General features: G+C 38.0%; 1 protein-coding gene across 3 annotated transcripts in view; it reads left to right on the top strand.

Annotated features, from left to right (window-relative positions):
- Positions 1 to 61: 61 nt before the first annotated feature.
- Positions 62 to 24,651, top strand: part of Arhgap29 (Rho GTPase activating protein 29) — a 78,904-nt gene continuing 54,314 nt past the window's right edge. Inside the window, exons 1-2 of one of the 3 annotated variants that reach the window (XM_008833665.3) lie at positions 62 to 230; positions 19,440 to 19,676. In XM_008833665.3, the coding sequence (XP_008831887.1) occupies positions 19,472 to 19,676 (205 nt within the window). In that variant the 5' untranslated portion in view covers positions 62 to 230; positions 19,440 to 19,471. Of the gene's footprint in view, positions 231 to 13,273; positions 13,438 to 19,439; positions 19,677 to 24,651 lie in introns of those variants that run through there. The other 2 variants (XM_008833664.3, XM_029563823.1) reach the window with 2 other exon arrangements.

The raw sequence follows: 24,651 nt of genomic DNA, 5'->3' as shown, positions 1-24,651 counted from the left end.
GCGGGCCAATGGGCTGGGCTCCAGGGGGCGGGCCAGGGAGGGCGCGAGGCGCGAAGCGGGGGCGGAGCGTCGGGGGCTGGCGCGGTCGTGGCGGTAGCTGCGGAGGTGGCGGCTGTGGCTTGGCCGGGAGTCCCGGACCCGGCGTGGGGGATGGGGCGGCGAGCTCCAGCCCGCTGAGGCGGCGGCGGCCGAGAGCGAAGTTCGTCCGGGACGCGGGATGGAGCCCCGTGGTGAGTGATGGGTGGCTCAGGGCTGGTGGCCGCGGACGCTTTGCCGTCCAGGTTCGGGGAAGCCCTGGCGGAGGTGGCCGCAACTACGTCTGGGCTCTCGGGGCTCGAAGTCCTTCCCGAGGCTGGTCAGGGGCCAGGGTCGCCGAGGAGCAGGGACGTCGCGGACCCCGGTGCCCGCCGGGAGAGAGGCGTAGGGCAGCCCGTGTCCCTCTCCCGCGCGCGTCGCCGCCCTGGGGACCTCGGGCTCGGGAGCCTCCCCCGCTGGCTTCTTTCTGGGGTCTTCCCGTCCATCTTTCCCCTGGGACCGTGTTTGGACGTTTGGTGACGTTTTCCGAAGTCGCGCAGTGGCCAAGGCTGAGGTGGAGGGACAAACCCCGCCAGCTCCCCGTCGCTTTTTCTTGTGACACTTCACCTCATCCCTGGCTGTTTGTCGCGGGCGGGGGAGCTCAGAGGTGCAGAAACACCCTCCTCCCCCCCGCCCTCCTCCCCCTGTCACTCTCCTCTTGCATTCCTTCCGTCCGGTTCACCCTTCTCGCAGCTGTGGCCCTAGGGTAGGTCGGGAGGGCGCTCTGCAGAAGGAGACTCGATGAACAGAGAGATTGCAGCTATGACAGGGGTGTGTGTCCCTGTCCGTTTATTGCCCAGGATGTCCAAGGACTTTGTCTTTGATGAAAATCTGGTGTCCTGGAGGAGGATCTGGCGTTACGGAAATCAAATAGCTCAAGGCACTGCTTGCTTGGCGCCCTTATGACAACGTGTGAGTTTATCTCACTTTTTACCACTATCCTTCTGTAGGGGTCAAGGATTGGGTTCAGCACCACCTTCCTTAACACCCTCTAAGATGTGTTTTTTTAGAAGGGGAGGAGAGAAATGTTAGGTGTTTGGTGAAAGTTTCAGTACCACAGTGAAGCCCAAGCAGGTTTTGTTTTGTTTACTTTCTTCTTTCCTCTTATTTGGAAATCCACATTGCCCTCTCATTGAGTTTGGGAAAGGGGGTTCCTTTCTTTAGGAAAAAGAATTCAAAATCAGATGAAGGAATAGTTAAAACGAATAAATAAATCTCAGCATAGTATGGGGTCTGGAAGTTTAGGTCCTTTTCTTCCATGATTTCTATAGGCAATTTGCCAGAAATGACTGCTCAGAAATGCTCTAAGGACTGTGCAGGTAGTGAGCCCAGACTTAAGCCGCGTTACCTGGGTAGTAGCTCTGGTCTCAGTTTGGGAAGTGAACCTGAGTAAGGTAGGCCCAAGTAGAAAATGTTTCAGCCCCGAAATGGGCAAGAAGTGGAACTTTGGCTAACATGAAGGCTGCTAACTGTTCAGGGAATATTTGACTGTTATTCCCATTTCTCTCAAAATGAGCATCCACCTGAATTACCAGCTCCTTCACATCTCCCCTTAAAAGCCCTTGACCTAGGAATGTGGGCTTTTACAGCAAGTGCTGTTGATCCCAAGGGTTTAGTACTATGTTGAATAAAGTTCATGCCCAGAAGACATCTGGGAAGGATTTTCATGCTTGTGCCATTGGTGACATGTTAAGCATTCACTCAGAAAACTCAACAGGATCTCCTATGCTAGACAGCCCTGTAGAAGCTTTCCATCTACAATGTGGCAACAGACAGTATGGAATAAGGTCCAAGGCTTAAGATTATGGGTGCCTGGAAGGAAAGAAATGTGCTGAATGCCCCATGGGAAAGTAGAGGGATGATTATTTTCAGTGGAGAGACTGAAAAATTTTTTTGGAAGAAGTGTTTTGTATGAGTTTAAAGGCTCAGAGGATGATTTTTAATAAGCATAGAGAGTAAATGGGCACTCCTTTGTAGAGCTGCAGGTTATTTCTAATAGATAAGAGGATGTCATTGATCCAGTTTACATATTTCTGCTTTAAAATCTTAAAAGCTACTTTGCTTGGAATTTTTTAAAATTTTTATTCCCTTTCAGCATGGTGATGGGCCACATACATAAGCAGCACATTCTAGCCAGACATCATATTTGTGTGTAAAGACACAAGGTGGTTTAAAAGGAAGGTTAGCAGCATATTCTGACATGATAAAGATTTTTTTGTGGAACATTTTCGTTTTATGTTTCTCTTTATTACTGTGATAAAGAAATGAGCCACGTTATTCAGAGAGTAGACACTGGGTGATACTGCCCCCTTAGATAAGAGCCTTTCTCTTCAACTGTGTCTCACAGTAGGTTCTTGAGAAAGTTCGCGGATACCACAATCTTCTTTTTAGAGGAAAAAGGTAAAAGATATTTAAACATGTTTGGAAAAGTATTAAGGAAGGAGTAAGAGTTTCAGAGACTTTTCAGAGGAACCTCACACAGTTTTGCATATAATTTATCTGTCAGAGTTTTGCTTAGTGAGTTAGATTTGTGTGTAGCTGTCTGGCTCCTGAAGGGCATTCCACGGACAGTTGGTTGGGTCAGTCCTGAGTGCATATTATTATGTACTTCGCTAGGGAAAACGAAGGGGAGAATGAAGGGAACGGAATGATACAGTGAGATAGCCAAGAGTAGATCTGTTGGGGAAGCTCCTTGAAAAAGCAAAACGGATTTTTGTTTTATTTTGGAAAAGTTCAAACACATATGAAAGCAGACCAAATAAGATAACGAATCCCCTGTACCCAGCCGTGATTCTCCAGGGTATCAATTCATCATCAGTTTTTTTCTTTTGTTTCTTTCCTCCTACTACTGGAGATTGAGCCTGGGGTCTCAAGCATGCTAGGCAAGTGCTCTACTATGAAGCAATACCCTCAATGCCTTTAATAAAATGTCTTTTATTTTGAGACAGGATTTTGCTAACTTGCTGTCCTGCCTCAGCCGCTGAATGAGGGGGATTACAGGCATGCATCACCAAACCTGCTCAATCTTTCATTTCTATTCCCGTTCATTTAATTCTCCATATAACTTTGAAGTGAATCCTAGACATCATATTATTTTATCCATAAATATTCCTTATGACCAGCAGTATCTCATTGTAATTTAAATTAGCATTTTTCTGATATTACTGAACATTAATTCCAGTGCTTAGTGCCTAGTTGTGTATCTCCTTTTGCAATGCTTTTCTTCACTATTCATTAATTTGAATTTTTTTACTTACTAATTTGTCAAAGGTCCTGACATAATTTAGATACTAATCCTTTGTCAAATATTTCCTACAATTTATGGCTTACATTTCATATTTTAACAGTATCTTTTAAAGAAGAAAAGTTTTAAATTTCATCCAGTTTGCCAGTGTTTTCTTTTATGGTTCTTGATTTTTGGATTTGCCTGAAAAATTATCCTCCGTGTTTTTGCCTGTATTTTCTCCTAGAAAAAGATCCTGAAACAAAAAAATATTTTTAAATTCACTTTATTTTAATTTATGTGTATGAGTGTATTGCCTGCATGTATGAAAGTGTACCGCATGCATGCAATGCCCACAGAGGCCAGAAGAGGGTGTTGGATACCCTGGAACTGGAGTTATTGATGGTTGTTAGCCACCATGTGGGTGCTAGAAATCGAACCCGGGTCCTCTGGAAGAACAGTGAGTGTTCTTAACCACTGAGCTATCTCTCTAGCCCCCTGAAACTTTTTTTTTTTTATAGGAAAGAGATAGTAAATATTTCAGGCCTGCAGGCCTTACTGACTCAAGTGCTGAACTTTATTCTTGTAGATGAAAAGCAACTATATACACTACATAAATATGATTATGTTCCTAAAAATCTATTTATGAAAACAGGCAGCTCCTCCCTAAAATACCCATCATGTAAATTTTAGGATTTACTATGAAATAAACATTGAGGTTAATTTTCGTTCCTTATGGGTATCAATTACTTATTAAAAGACTACTTTTTCTCTCTCATAAATCAGTTGGCCATATATATTTGTATTACTTCTGGACTCTGTTCTATTGCTCTGTAGGTCACTATACAAAAATCACACTATCTTGATTCCTGTAGCTCTATGGTAAGCCTTGAAGTCAAGCCATTTATATTCCCAGCCTTTTCTTTTTAAATCCTTTTCATTGTTTCATATAGTCAATATTGTAATATAAATTTTAGGCTCAGCTTGCCAATTTTTGCAAAGCAAAACAACAACAATAAATCCCCAAAATAAACAATAGTCTGGAAGGATTTTGTTTGAGATTGCTTGAAACTATCAATTTGAGGTAGGAGAATTGGCATGATTTCAAGGCCAGCTTGGACCACATAGTAAATACTAGATGGTCTAATTTCATTTCTATTGTTGTGATAAAACACCCTGACCAAAAACAACTTAGGAGAAGAATGGGTTTATTTCACTTACAAGTCCAGGTTACAGTCTTCATAGAGGGAAGGTCAAGGCAGGAACTCAAGCACTAGTCATATCACATCCATAGTCAAAAGCAGAAAGAAATGAATAGATCCTTGCTTGATTTGCCTACTGCTTTCACCTAGCATTTTCCTGTCCTGTATAGTTGAGGAGCCCCTGCCTAGGGAATGGTGCCACCCACAGTGGGCAGGGTCTTCCTACATCATTTAACAATCAAGACTATCCTCCACAGACATGCTCACAGACCAACCTGATAAAGAAAATTACTTGAGACTCTCTTCCCACGTGATTGTAAATTGTGGCCAGTTGACATTTAAAACCGACCAGCATACTAGGTAGGCTACAAGATGAGAGCTTGTCCAAAAAAAAAATTTTTTGAGTTTTCTTATTCATGAAAATGGTATATTGTCAATTTAGTCACTTAATTTATTGCAATAGTGTTTTTAAAGATTTATTTTTATTTTTAATTATCTATATGCATGTGTGTCTTTGTACATATGTGCAGGTGTCCACAGAGGCCAGATGGCATAGGATACCCGTGAGGTGGAGTTATAGGAGGTTGTGAGTCACCCAACATGGGTGCTGGGAACTGAGTTTGGGTCCTCTGCAAGAGCAGTATGTAGTACTCTTAGCTGCTGAGCCATCATCCTAGTTCTGTGGTATTTTACAGTTTTCAATTCAGCATTCTGCGCAAGTTTTGTTCAGCTTATCCCTAAAATGTCTTGGTTTTTTAATAATTGTGAATGGAATTAGGTTTTACATTTTTGTTTTCTGAGGGTTTTGTTTTGTTTTTTATTTGTTTTTGAGAAAACGTCTCCCTGTAGCCTCAGCTGGCCTGCAACTCACTACGTAGACCTGACTGACCTGAATCTCACAGATACCTGCCTGTCTCCTGAGTGCTTGGACTAAAGGCATGTGCCACCATGCTTGGCAGGTTTTACATTTTTATTATTCAATTGTTCATTGCTGGTTTATACAGATAAAATTGATTATAGTATATTTATTGACCTCTTCTCTAATCTTGTGTTATTAAATGTAGTATCATATTATAAATTCTTCAGGATATTTAGATATACAAACTTGAATATCTGAATTAAGTGTTTGCTTTTCTTTTGATATGAATGTATTTTATTTCTTATTGTACTGGTTTAGACTTTCATTGCTAGTATTGATCCTGATCTTAAACTATGATCCTGCTCTTTCACCATTAATTATGGTGGTAGCTGTAGGCTTTTTGTAACTGCCTTTTATCAGGTCAAATAAATCTATTCTGACTTTGCTGACTTTATCATGAATAGGCAAGGAATTTTGTTAGATGCTTTTTCTGCAGCTTTTGATGTGGTCACATGTTTTTAACCCTAGTAACTGTTAAACTTAAGTTTGCTTCCCTGGCGCAAACTCTTCGTGACTGTGTTGTTGTTGTACTTGACATACAAATACTGTAATAAGGAACCTGGTCTGTAATTTCTGGTAATATCACTGTCTAGTTTTAATATTGAGAATGTTGCCTCAGAATGATTTGGGAAGGTGCTTACTTCCTCTCTTTTGCAAGTGTTTGTATGTTTTGTTTTTCTTTCTGGTTCAATGCATTTTATCAGTAAAATCCGCCTAGGTTTACAGTTTTCTTTCTAGGAAATTTTAATTGTGAATTCAAGATTTTAACATACATAGGATATTTCAATTCCTATTTCTTTTGTCAGGTTTGTGTCTGTTAATGAATTTTTCCATTTCTTTGGAATTGTTTAATTTGTTGACATAAAAGTTGTTTGTAAAATTCTTTTGAAGCCCTAATGTCTGTAGAGTCTATAATGATGTTCCTTCTTTCATTCATATTAGTAGTTTGTGTTTATTACTCTCTGTATCTGTCTTACTAGAAAAAACAGCAGTTTAATCAATCTTTTCAAATTAGGGTTCTAGTTTGCTTTCCATTGCTATCATAAGAAACACTGACCAAAACCAGCCTGGGGAGGAAAGGGTTTGTTTTTTGTCTTATATCTCCTAGGTCACAGTTCATCAGAGCAGGAACCTAGAGGCAGGAGCTGAAGCGCTGTCTATGGGGACACTGCTTACTGGCTTGCTCCCCTAGCCTGTGCTTAGCTTGCTTTCTTATATAACACCTACTTAGGATTGGCACTCCCCACAGTGGGCTTGGCTGTCCTGTCTCAACAATCAAGAAAATGCCTCACAGACATGCTCACAGGCTAATCCACTGGAGAAAATATTCCTCAATTGAGGGTCCCTCTGCCCAGGTGTGTCAAGTTGACAACTGAAGCAGTCCAGCACAACTAACTTTTGGCTACATTGATTCTCTTTATTAACTGTTTTCTTCACATTGACTTCTCTTATTATTTCCTTTGAATGATTTTGATTTTAATTTGCTCTTGGTTTTCTAGTTTTTTATTTTTATTTTTTAAATATTTTGTTTATTTTTTATGTGTATGTGTATATTGCCTGCATGTAGATAAGTGCACCCGTGTTGTGCAGTGCCCGCAGAGGACAGAAGAGGCTGTCAGATCCCCTGGGACTAGAGTTAGGGACATTTGTTAGCTGTCATGTGGTGCTGGGATTCGAACCCAGGTCTTCTGCAAGAACAACCAGTGTTCTTAACCGCTGAGCCATCTCTCCAGCCCCGGTTTTCTAGTTTTTTAAAGTGGAAGCTGGCATGATTGATTTTAGACAACATGTTTAAAATAAAGCTTCCCTAACTGTATATTTCTCTAACCACAATTTTTAGTGAGTAATCTCTACCCTTTGAAACGTGTTTTTATTTTCATTCAGTTCAAAATACTTTAAAATTTCCTTTGTGGAAATTTGACCTACGAATTAAAGCTATGTTTTATAATTTCCAAGTATTTGAGAACTCCATAGATACCTTTCTGTTATTGATTTAAAATTTAATCTTGCCTGGGTCAGGCAAAATTTTTAATTTTAAAAATTCTATTTATGATCACTATTAGCTTAAATCATATACTAATGATTTAAGTCATTTATTGGGACTTATTTTATCATCTCATATATGGCCTATTTTAGTGAGTATTCCAAGTGCATTTGAAAAGAAAATTATATTCTACTGTTTGGGGGTGAAATTTTCTGTAAAAGTCTGTCATGTCAAATTTGTTAGTAATGTATTTCAAACCTTTGATAGCCTTAATAATTTTCTGGTTTTATCTTGTCAATCCTGAGAAAAGATTGTTGAAATCTTAGATAACTTTGCCATCAGGGTTTGTCTTGTGTATCCTAAATCTCATTTTACGTACATATTCTTTTCGAATTGTTATGTTATGATGTAATGACATTTGTTTGTCATGACTATTTACTACATTTTATCCTTGGTGGAATTCCTTGCCTGATATAATAGAACTACTTCATCTGTCTTATGATTACTATTTAGATGGTTTATCTTCTGTTGTTTTACTTTGAATATGTATGTCTTTATTTTTCATATCTATTATTATAGGCAGTATATAGTTAGACCTTCTTGTTTTACTTTAGCCTTCCAGGGCCTCATACATGCTAGTTAAGTATTCAACTGGTGAGCTACACATACCCTAGCCCACATCTTCTCTTTCTCTGGGAGTATTTAGAGTATATTTTATGCTGTTACTAATGTGATTTGGTTTCAGCCTGCCACTTTGCTGCTTTTTATTCAGTCCATCTACTAATGGCTTCTTTTTCTTCTCTTGCTTTACTTTTTTATTAAATTTTTATTTATTTTTATTTTATGTATATGAACATTTTGCCTGCATGTTTGTAAGTGCACTCATGTTGTACAATGCAGTGCTGTACCCCTGGAGGCCAAAGGAGGGTGTCAGATCCCCTGGAACTAGAGTTACTAATGGTTGTTAGCCATCATGTGGATGCTGGGAACCAAACCTGGGTCCTCTGCAAGAGCAGCTAGTGCTCTTAACTACTAAGCCAGCTCTCCAGCCCCTGGATTAAAATTTTAAAATTCTATTTATGATCACTATTAGCTTATTTATTATACTTCTGGAGATTTTAATACAGATTTTTAACTTATAGTATCGTTTCAAGATTTACTATGTTATTTCCCATATGGCTTTTTGTGTATTTTCATTTCTGTCTTTTACACCATTGTCATTAATGTTACTTCTGTATTTATTGTAAGTGCTACAACACATTATTATGTTTTAAGCAACAACTGTGCTTGTTTTGAAGTTTCACGGGGGTGGGTTTTCATTAGGGCCAAGTTAGATGTACTAATGCATATCCTTCTGGGATCTCCCTTTGAGTGTTCAAAAGATTGTTCTGTGAAAAAACCCAAGTTTTCACAGCTCTGTGGGAAGTCTTAGAATTGTTTGATTATGGCTCCCTTGAAATTCTTTGTACATCCTTGCAGAGTTCCACCCTGTACATGTGTATCTTGGTAGTCAGAGATAATTAAGGAATTCCCTTTGCAAATTCCTAGAGCTCCTTCTTTTCCTTCATCCATGGTAATATTCCTACCTTCCTACCCTGGAACTATGATCCCTCTATGCTCAGTTCAGTGAGAGTGTCATTCTGCTTGGTGTCTCCCTTCCTTTGCTATGGTTTAGAATGTGCCATTAGTTAGAAGGTTGGGAGAGAATAGTGTTTACTTCATTGAAAGTTGGGAGATTGTAGAATTCATTGAAAGTTGAGAGAGTATAGAAACTATAGAGTTTACTTCATTAATTTGTGATTATACCTCTCAAATTACAGTCTTGTGGTCTCTGTGCCCGATATCTATATCTATCTATCTATCTATCTATCTATCTATCTATCTATCTATCTATATCAAATGCTTTTAGAACAGTGTTCTGCTATGAAAAGTAGAGACTGCCTAAACTACAGAACCAACTTCAGGAACATGAAAACACCTGACTAACATACATTTTGAAGGAATGTATAAAGAAAAAGTGGACAATTTTAAGTTGAGGCTTCATAGAATGGCTAACTTAAAAGCAACAGAAAAAAATATATCCCTCCCATTTTCAAGTTGTTTACTAAAATGGAAGGCTAAGTCTAGTCTTATTTATTCTTATACTTGACATATCTTTTAAGGATTTCTTAAACATTGTTTTCTTGCAACTTTTTTTGTTGAGGAAATTCTGTTATTTGTCCTATTAAATGGTCATGGTCCAGGTTTTGCTGAGGGTGAGGGCATATTGTGGTATAATTTAACATATTCTTCTGTCCAATCGCTTATAAAGGAGTAGTTGGAACTAGCATAGAGTATCTTGAAATTTCGAGGCTGGCTAATTCTTTGTTAGGGGTGAGCTGTCCTGTGCATGAAGATTATTTAGCAGCACCTTTGGCCTTTACCCACTAGATGTCAGTAGAACCCCTTCCTCAATTGTGACAGCCATAAATGTCTCCAGATGTCAAATGCTTTTAGAACAATGTTCTGCTATGAAAAAGAAGTAGAGACTGCCTAAACTACAGAACCAGCTTCAGGAACATGAAAACATCTGACTAACATACATTTTGAAGGAATGCATAAAGAAAATTTAGTAGACAATTTTAAGTTGAGGCTTCATAGAATGGTTAACTTAAAAGCAACAAAAAGAGAATGTGAAGGAAAAAATGCTAGAGACCAATAATAACTAAATTGTGAAAATATAAGTAATTTCTTTTTAGTTACAGGTTGCTTCTAGAAATGTTTCTCTGCAATTCGTTGAGATTTTAAGATGTTGGACTTCTAGAGTAGATATAATAACTTTTTTTTAACTTGCTTTATAATTTTACTGTGAACTCAAGAATTTTAAGTAGAAAGGTATTATTTCAGTATTGTATATTTCGCACTTAAATTTTATTTGTGCCATATAAAGTACTTTAAATAAAATTCAGATCAGGGGAGATTAATAAGAAAACCTTTTTAATTTAAAAGTGAGTGCTGGGCATGGTGGCACACGCCTTTGATCCCAGCACTTGGGAGGCAGAGGCAGGTGGATCTCTGAGTTCAAGGCCAGCCTGGTCTACATAGTGAGTTCCAGGGCAGCTGGGACTACAGGGAGACCCTGTCTAAAAAAGACCCCCCCTCCCAAAAATGAGTTACAATCTTTGTGAACATTTGTAAATGTCATCTTTTGGATGAGGAATGATGGGAAATATTTTTTTAGAAGATTGAAGGATTAAGACTGTAAGATGTCAAAATTTCCTCTAGAAATTTCATATTCATTCATAACCATTTCATATTCATTGAAGATATGTTCTGTGTCATGTTCTACAGATAATACTTTACTGTTTTGTATGGCAGTATGTGGGAGATGGGGGGAAGGAGGGAGGTTAGACGTAGATTTGTTGTGGAAAATGTTAAGAATCACCCAGGGCATATATAGCCATATGCTTTCCTTCCTTGGCCTCTCTGAGGGTTGCTATTTCCTGCCCTCCTTGGCTGTCAGAATCCTTTCTTCTCCTTGCATTGGTATCCTTTTTGAGTGGTTTTGTGAGTTGTCTGTGGTGGTGTTTAAAGGAATGTTTTATAGGTGTCTGTGTCTTTTTTTTTTTTTTTTTTTTGAGATAGGGTCCCATATGCAGCTCTGGGAGACCTGGTACTTCTACCAGACTGACCTCAGTTCATGGATATCTGCCTACTTCTGCCTCCAGAGTATTGGGATTAAAGGGTACACCACCTCACCCAGCCCATCATTGTAACTTTTGATTTTGATATGGTTTCTTTGAAGCTTAATGAGTATATTTTATAGCTTAAACCTCGGGGCATGGAGAGATGGCTCAGTGGTTAAGAGAGCTGATTGCTCTTGCAGGGAACCTGGGATTGGTTCCCAGCACCCACATGGTGGCTCGCAGCCATCTGTAACTCTAGTTCCAGGAGATCTTTTGCCCTCTTCTGGTTTCCACAGCATTGTATCACATGTGGTACGGTCACATACATGCAGACAAAGCACCCGTACATATAAAATAATAAATAAAATATCTTAAAATATACAAATTAAATGTGAAAAATAATTGTTGAGCTAGGTTTGTTTTCTTTGCTAGATAACAACTTAGGGGCTGAGTTGGTTTCATTTCCCCCAGAACTTTTTGCATGTGAGACATGGCCTTCCTGTGTGTAGTTCTGTTCTAGCTTCCTTATCCCTAATTCCGTCTGTTTTTCTCATTCTCTGTCTCTGCATCTTTCCATGTTTGATGTACCCTGTTCTTTCTCACTATTACCCTCCACTCCACAATTATCCTTTCTCGCTCCTTACACCTCTTTGTCTCTCCATAATATCCTCTCCCTGACACTGTGTGCCCCTTTCTCTTCACCAGGCACTTGTTGATCTTATTGTTCAGTGATATACCCAGATCCACTTTAATCAGGAGCACAATCTTTTTGGGGGCAAGGGTGGTCATGACAAGGTCTTATGTAGCCAAGGCTGGCCTCAAACTATGTAATTGAGGCTGGCCCTGAACTCTTGGTCTCCTGTCTCTATATCCTAAGTGCTAGGGTTACAAGAGTGTGGCACCATGCCAATTTCAGTCTTCTTTAGTAAAGGAATGGTATACAAGTACAAAAAGAATATATTTTACAATAGACTCAAGGGGATGTTTGAGTAATTAAAGGGCTTCCTCACATTTCCTTCCTCAAACTTTACCTATGATCTTAGTTGTAGCTGTTCCACTGGAGCCCCTATGGCTTGAGGACTCCTTTGCTCTCAGTAGCTTGCTTTTCAGTTCAGGTCTCATCAGTTGCCATGCTGAAAGCCTTTGATGCATTTTTCCCACTGCAATTTAAAGCAGTTTCCTTTTGAGGTTTCCTGAATATTTGTGGCACAAACTTGGTGTTGCGTTTGAGGATAGAGGTGGTACATTTGTGTGAATCTAAAAGAGCCAGTGAGGAGCTAAAATAATCAAGGAACCTCATATCTACCACTACAAATGTTTGTCTTGTAAAAGTTGGAAGATTTCAGAGGTCTCTTGTCAGGATTTTCTCCTGTCTGACTGGCTCTATCACCCTCACCTTTTTTCCTGGTCTCTGTGAGTGTTGCTCTTTTTCTTTCTTATTTTCCTTCTGTCTTTGCCCATTTCTCCCCTTTTTGTTTTTTGTCTCCCTGTGTCGACACCTCCATTTTATTTCCACATCTTGCACTCCTCTGGGTCCTTTTCTCCTACACATGTTCATTCCCTCTTGGCATTGTTCACAGTCACACTCTGCATGTTTTTCTGTGACTATTGGCTCTTCCTGAGTGCTCCTGCGCAGAACTAAATGACTTGCTTGTCCAATTCAAGAGCACATGTACTTTTGTGCCCCTGCTGCTGCTTTAATCATTCCTTCATAATTCTTTTTTTCCTTCCTGAGGTGAGTTTGAGAAGGCAGCTGACCAAAATTAGGCCCTGGTGGGAAATTCCACCCTTTAGAGGGGGACACAATAATTGTATGGTTTGAGCAGTAGCGCATTATTTTGGAAGGGTGTTACATGTTACCTGTGTGGAGCCTGTGTCTCCCGCGTTTTCCACTCCCGGATTTGGAGACCGGATGAAAGTGGTCCAAGAAATATAGTTTCTTCACATGAGAATACCCAACAGTCAGATCCAGTCCTCAGGTGACCTTTCCTACGCTCTTGTGTCCCTTGATGACTCCGTCGGGCCGGTGCTGAGGACTGAGTGCAATGCTCCCTAATCCGCAGCGCACGCGGGCCCAATTCTGGTGGGCATGGACCAATGGGCTGGGCTCCAGTGGCCACAAGCCCCGCCCTGAGGCCGTGGGCCAATGGGCTAGGCTCCAGGGGGCGGGGCGGGGCTCCAGGGGGAGGGGCAGGGCAGGCGGGACGAGGCGAGCGAGGCAGCTCCGGAGCTGGTGGGCTGGCGGGGCCGGAGTCCCTGACCCAGCGTGGGGGATGGAGGTTGCCAGCTTCAGCCCTCCGGGGCTGCGAGGCCTTGAGTGTTCTGGTGTCAGCGCTGGGGATACGGGATGGAGCCCAGCGGTCCCAGCGGTGAGTGAGGGATGCACTCAGAGTTGCGTTCTGGGTCCAAGGACGGGGCCAAGAGTCTCTGGACTTGTAATCCTTGGTCGGACCGGGACTGGAAACACAGACCTGCTTGCTGATCAGGAATCGAAGTAAAAACGCCCAGATAGCGCATACTTACCAGCATTTTGCTGTAACTTTACATCTTGTAACTCCTTTAATTCTTAGGTAATAGTAGATAATCAGGTCCATGATTATTCAACTTATTTCTCGCATGGGGAAACTGAGGCTAAAAGCCTGCCCAGGGTAATTAATGACAGTATCAGGACTTAAACCTAGGAACCTTTACCCCAGAATCTGCTTTTGACAAACAGTCTGTGATCTTGCCTCCGTTCCCGACCTGCTCCCGCCAGCCCTGACTGCAGCCCTCACTCTGGTTGGGCTCCCAGTCCGGAGGTATTTTAGGATTTCCACGGTGTGTATTGTTCTCCTTATCTGTTTTATGTGTTTAGAAGGAGTGTTTTGTTTGAGGGCTCCTTAGTGTCCGGGGGTTTGTTCCCAATTCTGTTTTGAATGTGTTTGGGGGCTTGATGGTTTTAATTTAAAAGATTTTTTTTTTTTTTTTTAATGGGCGTGCTCTAGATTGAGGAGTTTCAAGGCAGGATTCTAGTAACTGATGAACAGGGTCTCCGGTTATCTTGTTTTGCTCCTGAGAGAGAATTCTAATACCTGTGAAAGGTGGGAGCTTCCCCCGGGACTGAATCTGTTGTCTGTGGTATCTTTCGTGTGTCCCTATCTACATTGGCTATCCTTTTTCGATTTTCTGTTCTTCCTCTGACGAAGTGCGCTTTGGCGTTGGGTAGTTTTGGCTGGTCAGAGGCGAGCCCTGCCTGCCAGGAATGCTAGACATTCTGGAGGCTGGGAGGCAGGGCAGCTTCCTTTTTTTTTTTTTTTTTTTTAAATCTTGCTGGGTTCAGAATGAAGTGTATGCTGTGTGCCTTCCTTTAGAAATTGTTTGCATGTTACTGATAAAGCTGTTTCTGACATGCTCCTATTCTGTTTTTGTGGGGAGTGCTTTTTAAAAATGACCTTTAGAATTAACTCAGGATTTGTTTTCAGTATCTGAATAGATTTTCAACAAATCAGAAATTACGCTGAACTAGATTTCTGAAGTACATGCAGTTTTTCAAGTAGAAGTAATAAGATGAGAACTAAAGTACAGATATTCAGTTAGGCCTCTGCCTAAAATGAAATGAAATACTTGTATAATATACATTATGGAGTGTGTAAATGGACATTTGATTGACATAGGCTGGTGAAGTCTTGTAAAAGCCACCATTTGGGAGTCTAGGAAATTTGTATCTACATTTTTGCTTTCTGGTGCTGGGTTGGACCCAGGACCTCTTGTCAGGAAAGTGCTCTTCCACTGAGCTATACCTTCAGCCCAAAGTTCACATTTCTAACGCACTTATTATTTAGAGTGTACAGAGAAAGTAGTTTTTGTACATTCATTTTCTACTTGCTACAGAATTCTTTAAGACACAGATAATACATATTTTTAGTCTTGATGGTTTATGGGAATTGGAAGAGATGAGAATTGTTTCACAAGTATTTTGCTCAACAGTCTGCACAGTTCAAACTTCACTTGGAAGCATTTTACTGGGTTTCCATGAAATCAGTTATATTTCTGGAATTGTTTCCAGTTCTATATTTCTTGCTTACAATCTACAGACTTAGTGAAGCCATAGCTTGTTTATTATTTAAATATGTTTAAAAACAATTTCCCACAATAAAGTACTCTAGTAATAATATCTCAAAATTACCGAGTCTTCATGCCAGGCACTATGCTAAGTACTTTTCATGCATTACTACCTAATTTAATTAAATTATCAGTTGCAATGTGTCATTAACTACATTTTATAGTGCCACTAACTAGAATGCATTCATTTTGGCACATGGGAAAGTAGGATCTTGGAAAGTGTATGTTGCCTAGACTTTTTCTTTATCATAGTTCAATTATGAAAGTCTGATTTTAATTCTAAACATCTTTTTAATTATAGTATTTACTTTTTCAATTTTAAAAACATAAAAATAACTATTGTTTTAAAAGTACATTTACCATAATGCTTATATTTTAGTCCCATTTCCCTCTCCCCCATGTGTGTTCCCAGATTTTCCAAGTCTTGTCTAAAAGTGTTCAAGCATTTTTGGAACAGGGTTTACAATTTGAGCTATTAATTTGACACAAGTTATTCAGTTCTTTTGAAACTTGTTATGTCTCTAATTCTTGAAACCATCTTTATCAGTAAGTGACTAATTGTCTAGCTAACTAAATTCAAAGGTTCCAGAATTAAACAGAATGACTTCATTAGGTAAACTGCAAAGATGATACAGTTTGGCAGGCTAATTAGTAGCCTTCTCAGTGATGTGTATAAGATCTGCCCAAAGTACTTGAGTTTTGTTTTATTTCTGATAGTTGAAAGGGAGACTTTAATAATAATGCTCAAAAATTGTTTTGTGTTCATTTTAGAAATTATACACTTAATGATTAATTTTAGTTTTAAAACTAGTATAAAAATTATATTTTCAAATAACTTGAAATTAATAAATATTGAATAAGGGAATTTTTAAAACTATTAAAATATTGAGACATCCTATTTATGTAGTCAGAAGTGATAATAGAAACAGGACTCTTGATTTATGTTTTATGCAACCTTGCCTTCATATAATTTCATATACTTGCTTTTGAAAAAAATTTTTTTTCGTCTTTTTTGAGACAGGGTCTCCCAGTAGCCCCAGCTGGCCTGGAACTCACTATGTCCGCCTGCCTCTGCCTCTGCCTCTGCCTCCCAAGTGCTGGGACTACAGGCAAGCACCACCACACCCACCTCTGAAAATATTTTAAAGATAGCTTTTTAAAAAATATTTTATTTATTATTTTTATTTTATGTGTATGAGTGTTGTGCCTGCATGTAGCTAAATGTACCTGTGTTGTGCAATGCCCATGGAGGACAGAAGAGGCTGTTGGATCCCCTGGAACTGTAGTTATGGACAGTTGTTAGTTGCCATGTGGGTGCTGGGATTCAAACCCAGGTCTTCTGCAAGAACAGTCAGTGTTCTTAACTGCTGAGCCATCTCTCCAGCCCCAAAGATAGCTTTTTAAAACAATTTTCCCTTCAAAGTATTACAACAAACTAGAATTAATTTATTATTTCTGTAAAAATTATAACTAAGGTTTAATTATAAACCCATTATTATTCTTGTGAATACAGTCATTCTGCATATAGTTTTGACTAGGCCGTCCCTTATGCTCACTGTTGTGAGCAAAGAACACATGACTAGAAAACAGGCATGGTCTTGATTTCTTCAGTATTGTAGTCTGGGTAAGGAAACACTGTATATAAAGTGAATAGTACAGGATGCTGTAGAAAGACTGCAGGAGCATCTTGCCCTGGTTTGGTGGTGGTAGTAAAAGAAGTATGGGGTAGTACAGGAAGATTTATTTGAGGAAATGATCTTTGAGCTGACAATAAAGTAAATAAACCAAAGGGGGAGGAATGTTTCAGGCAGATGGAACCACATGTAGACAAGACCCTTAGGCAAACTACTTTTCAAGGTGTAGAGCCAATTTAGTGAAGCCAATTTAGTGAGTTGCAACTAGCTTTTAAAAAGATGAAATAGGGGCTAGAGAGATGGCTCAGTGGTTAAGAGTATGTAGTGCTCTTACAGAGAATCTGAGTTTAGTTCTCAGCATCCATATTGAATGGCTCACAATTGCCTGTAAGACCAGCTCCATGGAATCCAATGCCTCTAGTCTCCATGGGCACCTGCACTCACATGCACATGCCCACACACAGATAGACACATATACATAATTAAAAATTAAACAATACTTGAAATAAGATAGAATAAGAAAATGTATATCACATGAATCCTTAGAATATGTGTTTTATGAAATACAAATAAATTCATATACATGCCACACACAAACATAGCACACTCACTGCTTGTATTAGTCATGATTTAAAATTACTTGTTACTGTCTGTAAGTTATAGTTAACAAAAACTTTAGAAAATGAAAAGAAAGTGTGTGGCAGAAATTTGTGTCAAGATGACTCTACAGAGGCAGGTTGGAACTAGGTCTCATTTTGAACCTTTAGAGCATGACATCTTTTCCTTGTCCTTTGGAAAGATACTAATCAGAGAAGGGATATTAAGAGGCTTATGTTTTAGAGGTTCAGACATGTATGTAATGGCACAAAAATGGAAAGAGACAAATAATTAGAAAATTAGTATAGTAGCTGAGACAGAAAATGATGGTAATCCATTGTTGTGGTAGCCGTAGAAATAGCAGATTAGAGAACTGTAGTTAGAGACAAAAATCCATTATGTTAGGTGTGGTATGAGTAAATAATATCATTTTGTTTGTTTGTTTGTTTGTTTGTGTGTTTGTTTGAGACAGGATCTTCCTGTAGCCCCAGCTGACCTGGAACTCACTATGTAGACCAGGCTGGCCTTGAACTCACAGAGGTCCTCCTGCCTCTGCCTCCAGAGTGTTGGGATTAAAGGCATGTACCACTATGCCTGGCAAGCAAATAATATCTTATATATAATGAAGATACTATTATACTATTGCATGAAACTTTCTACTATGAATTTCATGTGGGTCCTTAGTTCTATCGTACTGAAAAAGTCCATATATTCATATTTGAAAAACTTTTTAATGATGTTTTGATGTTTGAGCTAATTTAATTCTGTTGTGCCCCCCTGTTTTTTTGGCTTTTAAAGACAGCCCCAATTGGCCTAGAATTTGCTATATAGACTAGATTAGCCTCTATCTCACAGAGATCTGCCTGCTTGTACCTCTCAAAAGGTGTGGGCCACCATGCCTGGCTATTGTTTCCTTTTTGATTTCAAGAAATACAAACAAAGTTAAGAATTTAAATTCTGGAAAGGTTAAATAAAGGTGAAGAAGAAACAAAGATTTTGAGTTCCAGTGGATCAGGATTAGATGTCTTAACAATAACAACAACAAAAATCCTTTTTTTATTTTGTGATCCTTTTTAATCTTCATACAAGCCTGTAAGTTAATTATATAGGTCATACATCTGGAAAATATTAGAGCCAAGATTAAAATCTGAGTTTTTCTTATACCAAACATTGCCTTTTTACTATATCGTCCTGAAATTACAAAAATATTACTCTGACAATCCTCCATTTGTTTAGTCAAGGTATGTGAGATTAGTGGACATTCTTAAAACTTGTTTTCAACAAAGTAATATTCTTCACAAGTCTTGATAAGCCAGATATGTGTGCATATGCATGTATATGAATTCTCAGAAAAATTACTGTAATTGAACTTAACATGTGCTGAATGGACAGACTTCTGTATCGTTGCCTCATTTCATTCTTAAAGTAATCTCTGGAGTAGGTGTCAGTATGTTTTCCATAAATGAGCCTCTTGCAGTGAAGAAATGATTTAACAGCTTGTAAGATGATATAGTAAGTAGTGGGGGAAGATTTTGAAAACATTTCTTTTCTTAAAATCTATTTCATCTTCAGTTTTGAAGATGATAGTGCAGAGGGAAAATACAAACTTCTACAAAGTGATGTTCAAAACAACTTTTATAGTTAAAAAAGAAAAATTTTGTGTCCCAAGAGGTAGCTCAGAGTTATTATGAGAACAGACTTTAGTATCAAGGCATATCGAGGTTTAAACTTTAGTTACTGAATGTAGTCACAAATTTAACCTCTAAATTTCAGATTCATCACTTTGTAAAATGAAAAGAATGGTAGTTTGGATATAACAGAGTGTTTGCATATCATACAGTTGTCAGAATTATTAACAGTAAAATGAAGGTGCTATTTTAGTAGTAGTATAGTGTTTATTTTTCTCTAAAAATCTACAGTTAGGATGCTGAGGTGGACTGTGGGCTATTTATAAAAACCTGGTATATAATGTTCCCTTGGCTAGTGTAGTTTTTTTTTTTTTTTTTCTCACTTTCTCTTTTGTTTCTTGTCCCCTTAAGGATTTCAGTTTTTCTGACTGTTAAATGAGAGGATGATTGCTCACAAGCAGAAAAAGGCAAAGAAAAAACGTGTTTGGGCATCAGGCCAGCTCTCTGCAGATACCACAACTTCTGAAATGGGGCTCAAGTCTGTAAGTTCCAGCTCCATTTTTGATCCGGATTACATCAAGGAGTTGGTGAATGATATCAGGAAGTTCTCCCATATGTTACTGTATTTGAAAGAAGCTATTCTTTCAGGTTTGTCAACTGTTTTCTCTTAGCATTCTTACTGATAGTTTGTGAAACTTTAAATGCCAGCCTCATTACAGATAAATATACACAGTGTAAGAACAGGGCATTCTGCTGTAGTTATTTTATGACTTTTCCCCCAAAGGTTCGACGTGTACAGTGTAAACCTTTTTTAAATCAGATAACGGTACAATGCATAATAAAAGCCTTGTTAAGTGTGAGGGAACAAGAGCACTAAAAGAAAAATCAAATTTTGGGTTTCTAGCAGTTGAGTCTATTTTACATTGGATAATTGAGAGCATTGGAGTTTTAACCTTCCTGGTAACAGTAATGCACTTACTGATCTGAAATAACTGACTAATGTTTATAACTTAAACCGTTGACACTTTTATCTCAATTCAGTGCTTCATGTTCTTGTAAGCATGTAGCCTAAAATGACTATGTTTGAACGAATTTTTTCTCAATAATTAACTTAATGGGAGCTTCAGATTTCTACTTTTTGAATTTTCTTTCAATTGCCATCACAATATTGTTCTTTTGAGATTATGTAAATATTATTAGAAAAGAAGTTGCTCACATTCCTGTTAATAGCTTGATTTTGAAGTCTAGCTGTGGATGATTGAATGGCAGCACCTTAAGCACATTATTAGAGCACATTTCTTACCAAAATGACATGTCTGCCAGTTACACAAAGAAGCATAGCCTCGTAATAAAGCTTTGTTCTTAACTAGACTACATTTAAATTGTTATTTTTAAATTTGTGTATAATATTCTTTTTGATGTATAGTCCCTTATTGGTGTATTTTAGAGGTAAAATTTTAACTGTAATATCAGGTAATAACTTGCTCATCTCAGTTTAGGGTAAAGTATAATTTAATATATTGATTTAAGTAAGTTTTAATTAATGTAAATAAGGTTTTTATCAGGCTTTCTGTTGGTGTTTATTTTCCTTAGGAGATTTATATTCTTTCAAGTCTACATCTTTCATAGTTGTCTTGTTTCACAGATTTAAAGTGACAATATTTTAAAACAAGACCACTTCTTATCTTTAAAAATACTTACGAGTTTTAATATATGAGTAGATGATTCAGAGAAAGTAGTAATAAGTGTAAGAAACAGAAGGAGACTATTCTTCAAGATAAAATGATGCAGATGGGAATATATTTATTCACCTAATTTAATTTTAAAAATAGGTATGAACATTATCCTTTTCATAAGAAATCCAGTACTTAAAATAATAGATTGTATCACTAGTAATTAAAAAAGCTTTTAAAATAAGTTTTTAAAATTGGAAAAACAGCATCTGGGGATTTGGCTCAGTGGATAAAGTACTTGCCTCACAAGTGTGGAAAACCAGGCTTGAATCTTTCGAACCCAAGTAAAAGGCAAGCAGACATGGTGGCTACCTGCAGCACTTTGGGAGGAAAAGACAGGGAATCACCTGGGGCAATCTGGCTAGCCGGACTAACTGGAATTGGTGGGCTCTGGGTTCAGTGAGAGACCTTTCTTTCCTCAGCAGATAAAGTGGAAGAGTGATCGAGAAAGACACCTGAGGTCAACTGCAGACCTCTATCACACACCTGCACACACACACACACACACACACACATACACACTCATATATATATATATATATATATATATAATAAAATTAAAAGAAATGCACACATAAACACAAGAGGCAATGTCAGAGAATGCTGAGTTATATATATATATATACACCACATAGACATTGGCAAAAAAATTGAAGAACAATTTAAAATTTTTTTATTTATGTGTATGTATGTGCATTTGTCTGTGTGCCACGTGTGTGTATGTGCCTGTGGAGGCCAGAAGAGGCACTGGAGATGGTACATTGCTCTGATTATTGATAATTTGAAGGTAAAGACAGCTAAAAGAATTTGTCTTCAGGTTTTCTGATGAATTTTACAGGAAATCTCTTCCCAAGATTTTAGGATTTTTTTGTGAGTTTTATGATAAATTTGGTATTTATTAAAGTTTCTTAAGAAGAATTCAAGATCATTTTAGTGGGTGAGGAATTGATTAGAAGAAATAAGTGTCTGTTAAAGTGCTCTGTGATCCTAAAAGGTTTAAGACATGGATATAGTTTCTCTGTGTTGCTCTGTCAATGCACACATGAAAACGGAGTCCTTCGTGTGAAACAGCCAAGGACTGAAAACTTACTTTACCTAAGAAAAGTTTAGCAATTCTCCTTCCTCCCCTTATCTCCAAGATGAGGTTCCCCTGTAGTCTTACACAAGTAGCACATGTGAAGTTTTAAGTGAGATCTCTATCCAGTGTCATTAAGGTACATTATGAATAATTATAGGGATGAATTGTACATCTTCTATTAAAATACTGAAGGTACTCGCTTATGCATATGTACTTTGTGCTTAATTATGGAGTTTTATGTGTTTAACTCTAGATTAACATATGTGCAATGTAAGTCCTAATTTGTGTTTATGGTTGCCCCCCCAAGGAATAATGTATTCGGCATTCTAAATAACAGATTCACAAATGGTCTTCTAGCTTACACAGTAATTTTCAATTTCATCGTTGTAGCATACTTTCCCATTCCCAGGTGGAACATCATTCAAGGAAGCTCAGAATCTAAGAGTTTGAAAAGTAGACTATAGTTAGGCTAGCCTTCTAGTGCAAACTAAAGTTTTTTTCTGCTACTTCATGCTTGGAAGTGTAGACTGACATTACAAAATATGTTGGAGGGAACAGTAAGTCAATGGTACTTGTAAGTTTTTCCTTTTGCTTATGTAATACTATTTTAAGTGGATTTTAATCAGGGCTTCCTATTGTAGCTATGATGTCTTGTTTTTCTAGAGGTTTTTGTTTGTTTGAAACAGTATCTCACTACATAACCCAGGTTGACTTTGAACTGTAATTCTATTGCCTGAGCCTCAGAGACTGGAAAGTTCAAGCATGTGTACACTCCCCTCCCCTTCCTTTTTGTTTGTTTTTTAAATAGACTAGGAAGGGAACTTAAAATATATTAATGAGATTCCAATAAACTAGTTAAACTCTCATTTTAAAATACACGCTCAAACTTAAAAATGTGTTTTATTTTATAAAACTGTAATTCTTAAAAATGACAGCTTTTGCTGGACATGGCGGCACAGGCCTTTAATATATACTGATATATTTAGTGGACGTTAAAGACTGCTAAATTGTGTATTGCACAGTATCTATCATTGATCTATAATTTCTTTACATGTGACAGTATATCACAGTGATTCAGAGCACAGCTTTTAAGTGGGTTATGGTAGCACATGTCTGCAATCCCAGGACTTGAGAAGCTGAGGCAGGAGGTTTGCAAGTTCAGAGCCAACTTGAGTTGTGTATGTAGCCCCAACAAAATAAACACAGATTTTTAGAACCAGAATTCCTGAGGTAGAATCCTCACTCTGCTGCTTGCAATTTATCTATAATCCTGAGCAAGTAATTTCTGTTCTTTATGCCTCCATTTCTACATCTGTTAAAAGGAGGTCATAGTACCTGTGTCACTGGATTTTTGTTGGGATTAAATGAGTTCTGTGTAAAGTTATCAGGGTAAGTGCTTTAAAATGTCAGCTGTTACTATTTTTATAGTTCCCAGGTAGCTAGTTAAAGAAAGCTGCTGTTCCTCAGGGTTCACTTTTTTCCTGTAAATTCATATGTCATTACAGCAAAAAATAGAAATTTGCTCTAGATAAGTTCTGATACTTTTTTCCTTTCTGTTGTTTTCACTGCTCTCCCTAGAGAGGTCAAGCTGAATTAACAAGACTGATAAAAACATTTTTGTCAGTTTTTCTTTTCTTTTTTTTTTTCAATCAAGGAAAACATCATTTTTTTTTTCATCTGTTTACTTAAGCGGTTCCATGAAGTGTTTGCAATGTAAACACTGTGGTATTGTGTTACTGCATGAGAACCAAAAAGTAGAGCTGGCTAATCTGTTTTCACTTGATAAGTTTAATGTAGCAGAAAATAAATGGCACAAATGGATGAAACAATAAATTAAAAATCAGATTACCATATTACAAGGGTAAACAAACAAATACTGGGATGCTGTTTTGCTATTCTAGATAACTAGTGTTAAGACTTGGTTGACTTTATTATGTTCACATCTATAATGCCTGTAGTATAAATCAAACAGCAGGCATTACATTTATAATGGGACTGCCATGATGCTTAAAAATTGCCTTGTATTTAGTTATAGGACTCAGTTATAGTAAATATAAGTTGAGAAGTACAGAAATATTTTTATGGGGGCTAGAGAGATGCATCAACAGTTAAGAGCACTGACTGCTCTTGTAGAGGATCCCAGGTTCAGTTCCCAGCATCAGCATGGCAGGTAACAACCATCTAAAACTCAAGTTCCAGAGGATTGGATGCCCTCTTCTAACCATAACAGCCATTGTATGATGCAGGTGCACTTACATACATGCAGGTAATATACTCACACACATAAAATAAAAATAATACTAAATAAAATATTATAAAATATTCTATGCAATACATTCTTATAATTTAGCTTCCAAGTTTACTTACTAATCTTGATTTTATATAGGATGAAATTGAAGCTTCATTGGTTTTTTTGGTTTTTTTTTCCATTAATCAAAATATTGTGGGACCAGACTATAAGCATGTTTGTCACTGAATATAATTCTATGTGAAGCATATGTTTTCAAAGGCATTTAGTTTGAACAACTCAAATATTTACTAGTAAGAATCATTATTTGTAGCCGGGCATGGTGGTACACACCTTTAGGACCACCCCCCCACCCCCACCTCTGGCGCTCCAGTGGCAGAGGCAGGTGGATCTCTGTGAGTTCAAAGTCAGCCTGGTCTACATAGCAAGTTCTAGGCCAGCTGGGGCTACAGGGAGACCCTGGCTCAAAAAGACAAAAAAAAAAAAAAAAAAAACATTATTTTGTTAAATTAAAAAGAGAACACCATAGAGAAAACTTGAAATTCTTTGACTCTGAAACTGGTC

This window comes from Nannospalax galili, unplaced genomic scaffold, assembly GCF_000622305.1.
Source record: "Nannospalax galili isolate Female #2095 unplaced genomic scaffold, S.galili_v1.0 scaffold255, whole genome shotgun sequence".
Lineage (NCBI taxonomy): Eukaryota > Metazoa > Chordata > Mammalia > Rodentia > Spalacidae > Nannospalax > Nannospalax galili.
Note: the sequence above shows the minus strand (reverse complement) of the source record. Positions and strands in the feature narration are given on the sequence as shown.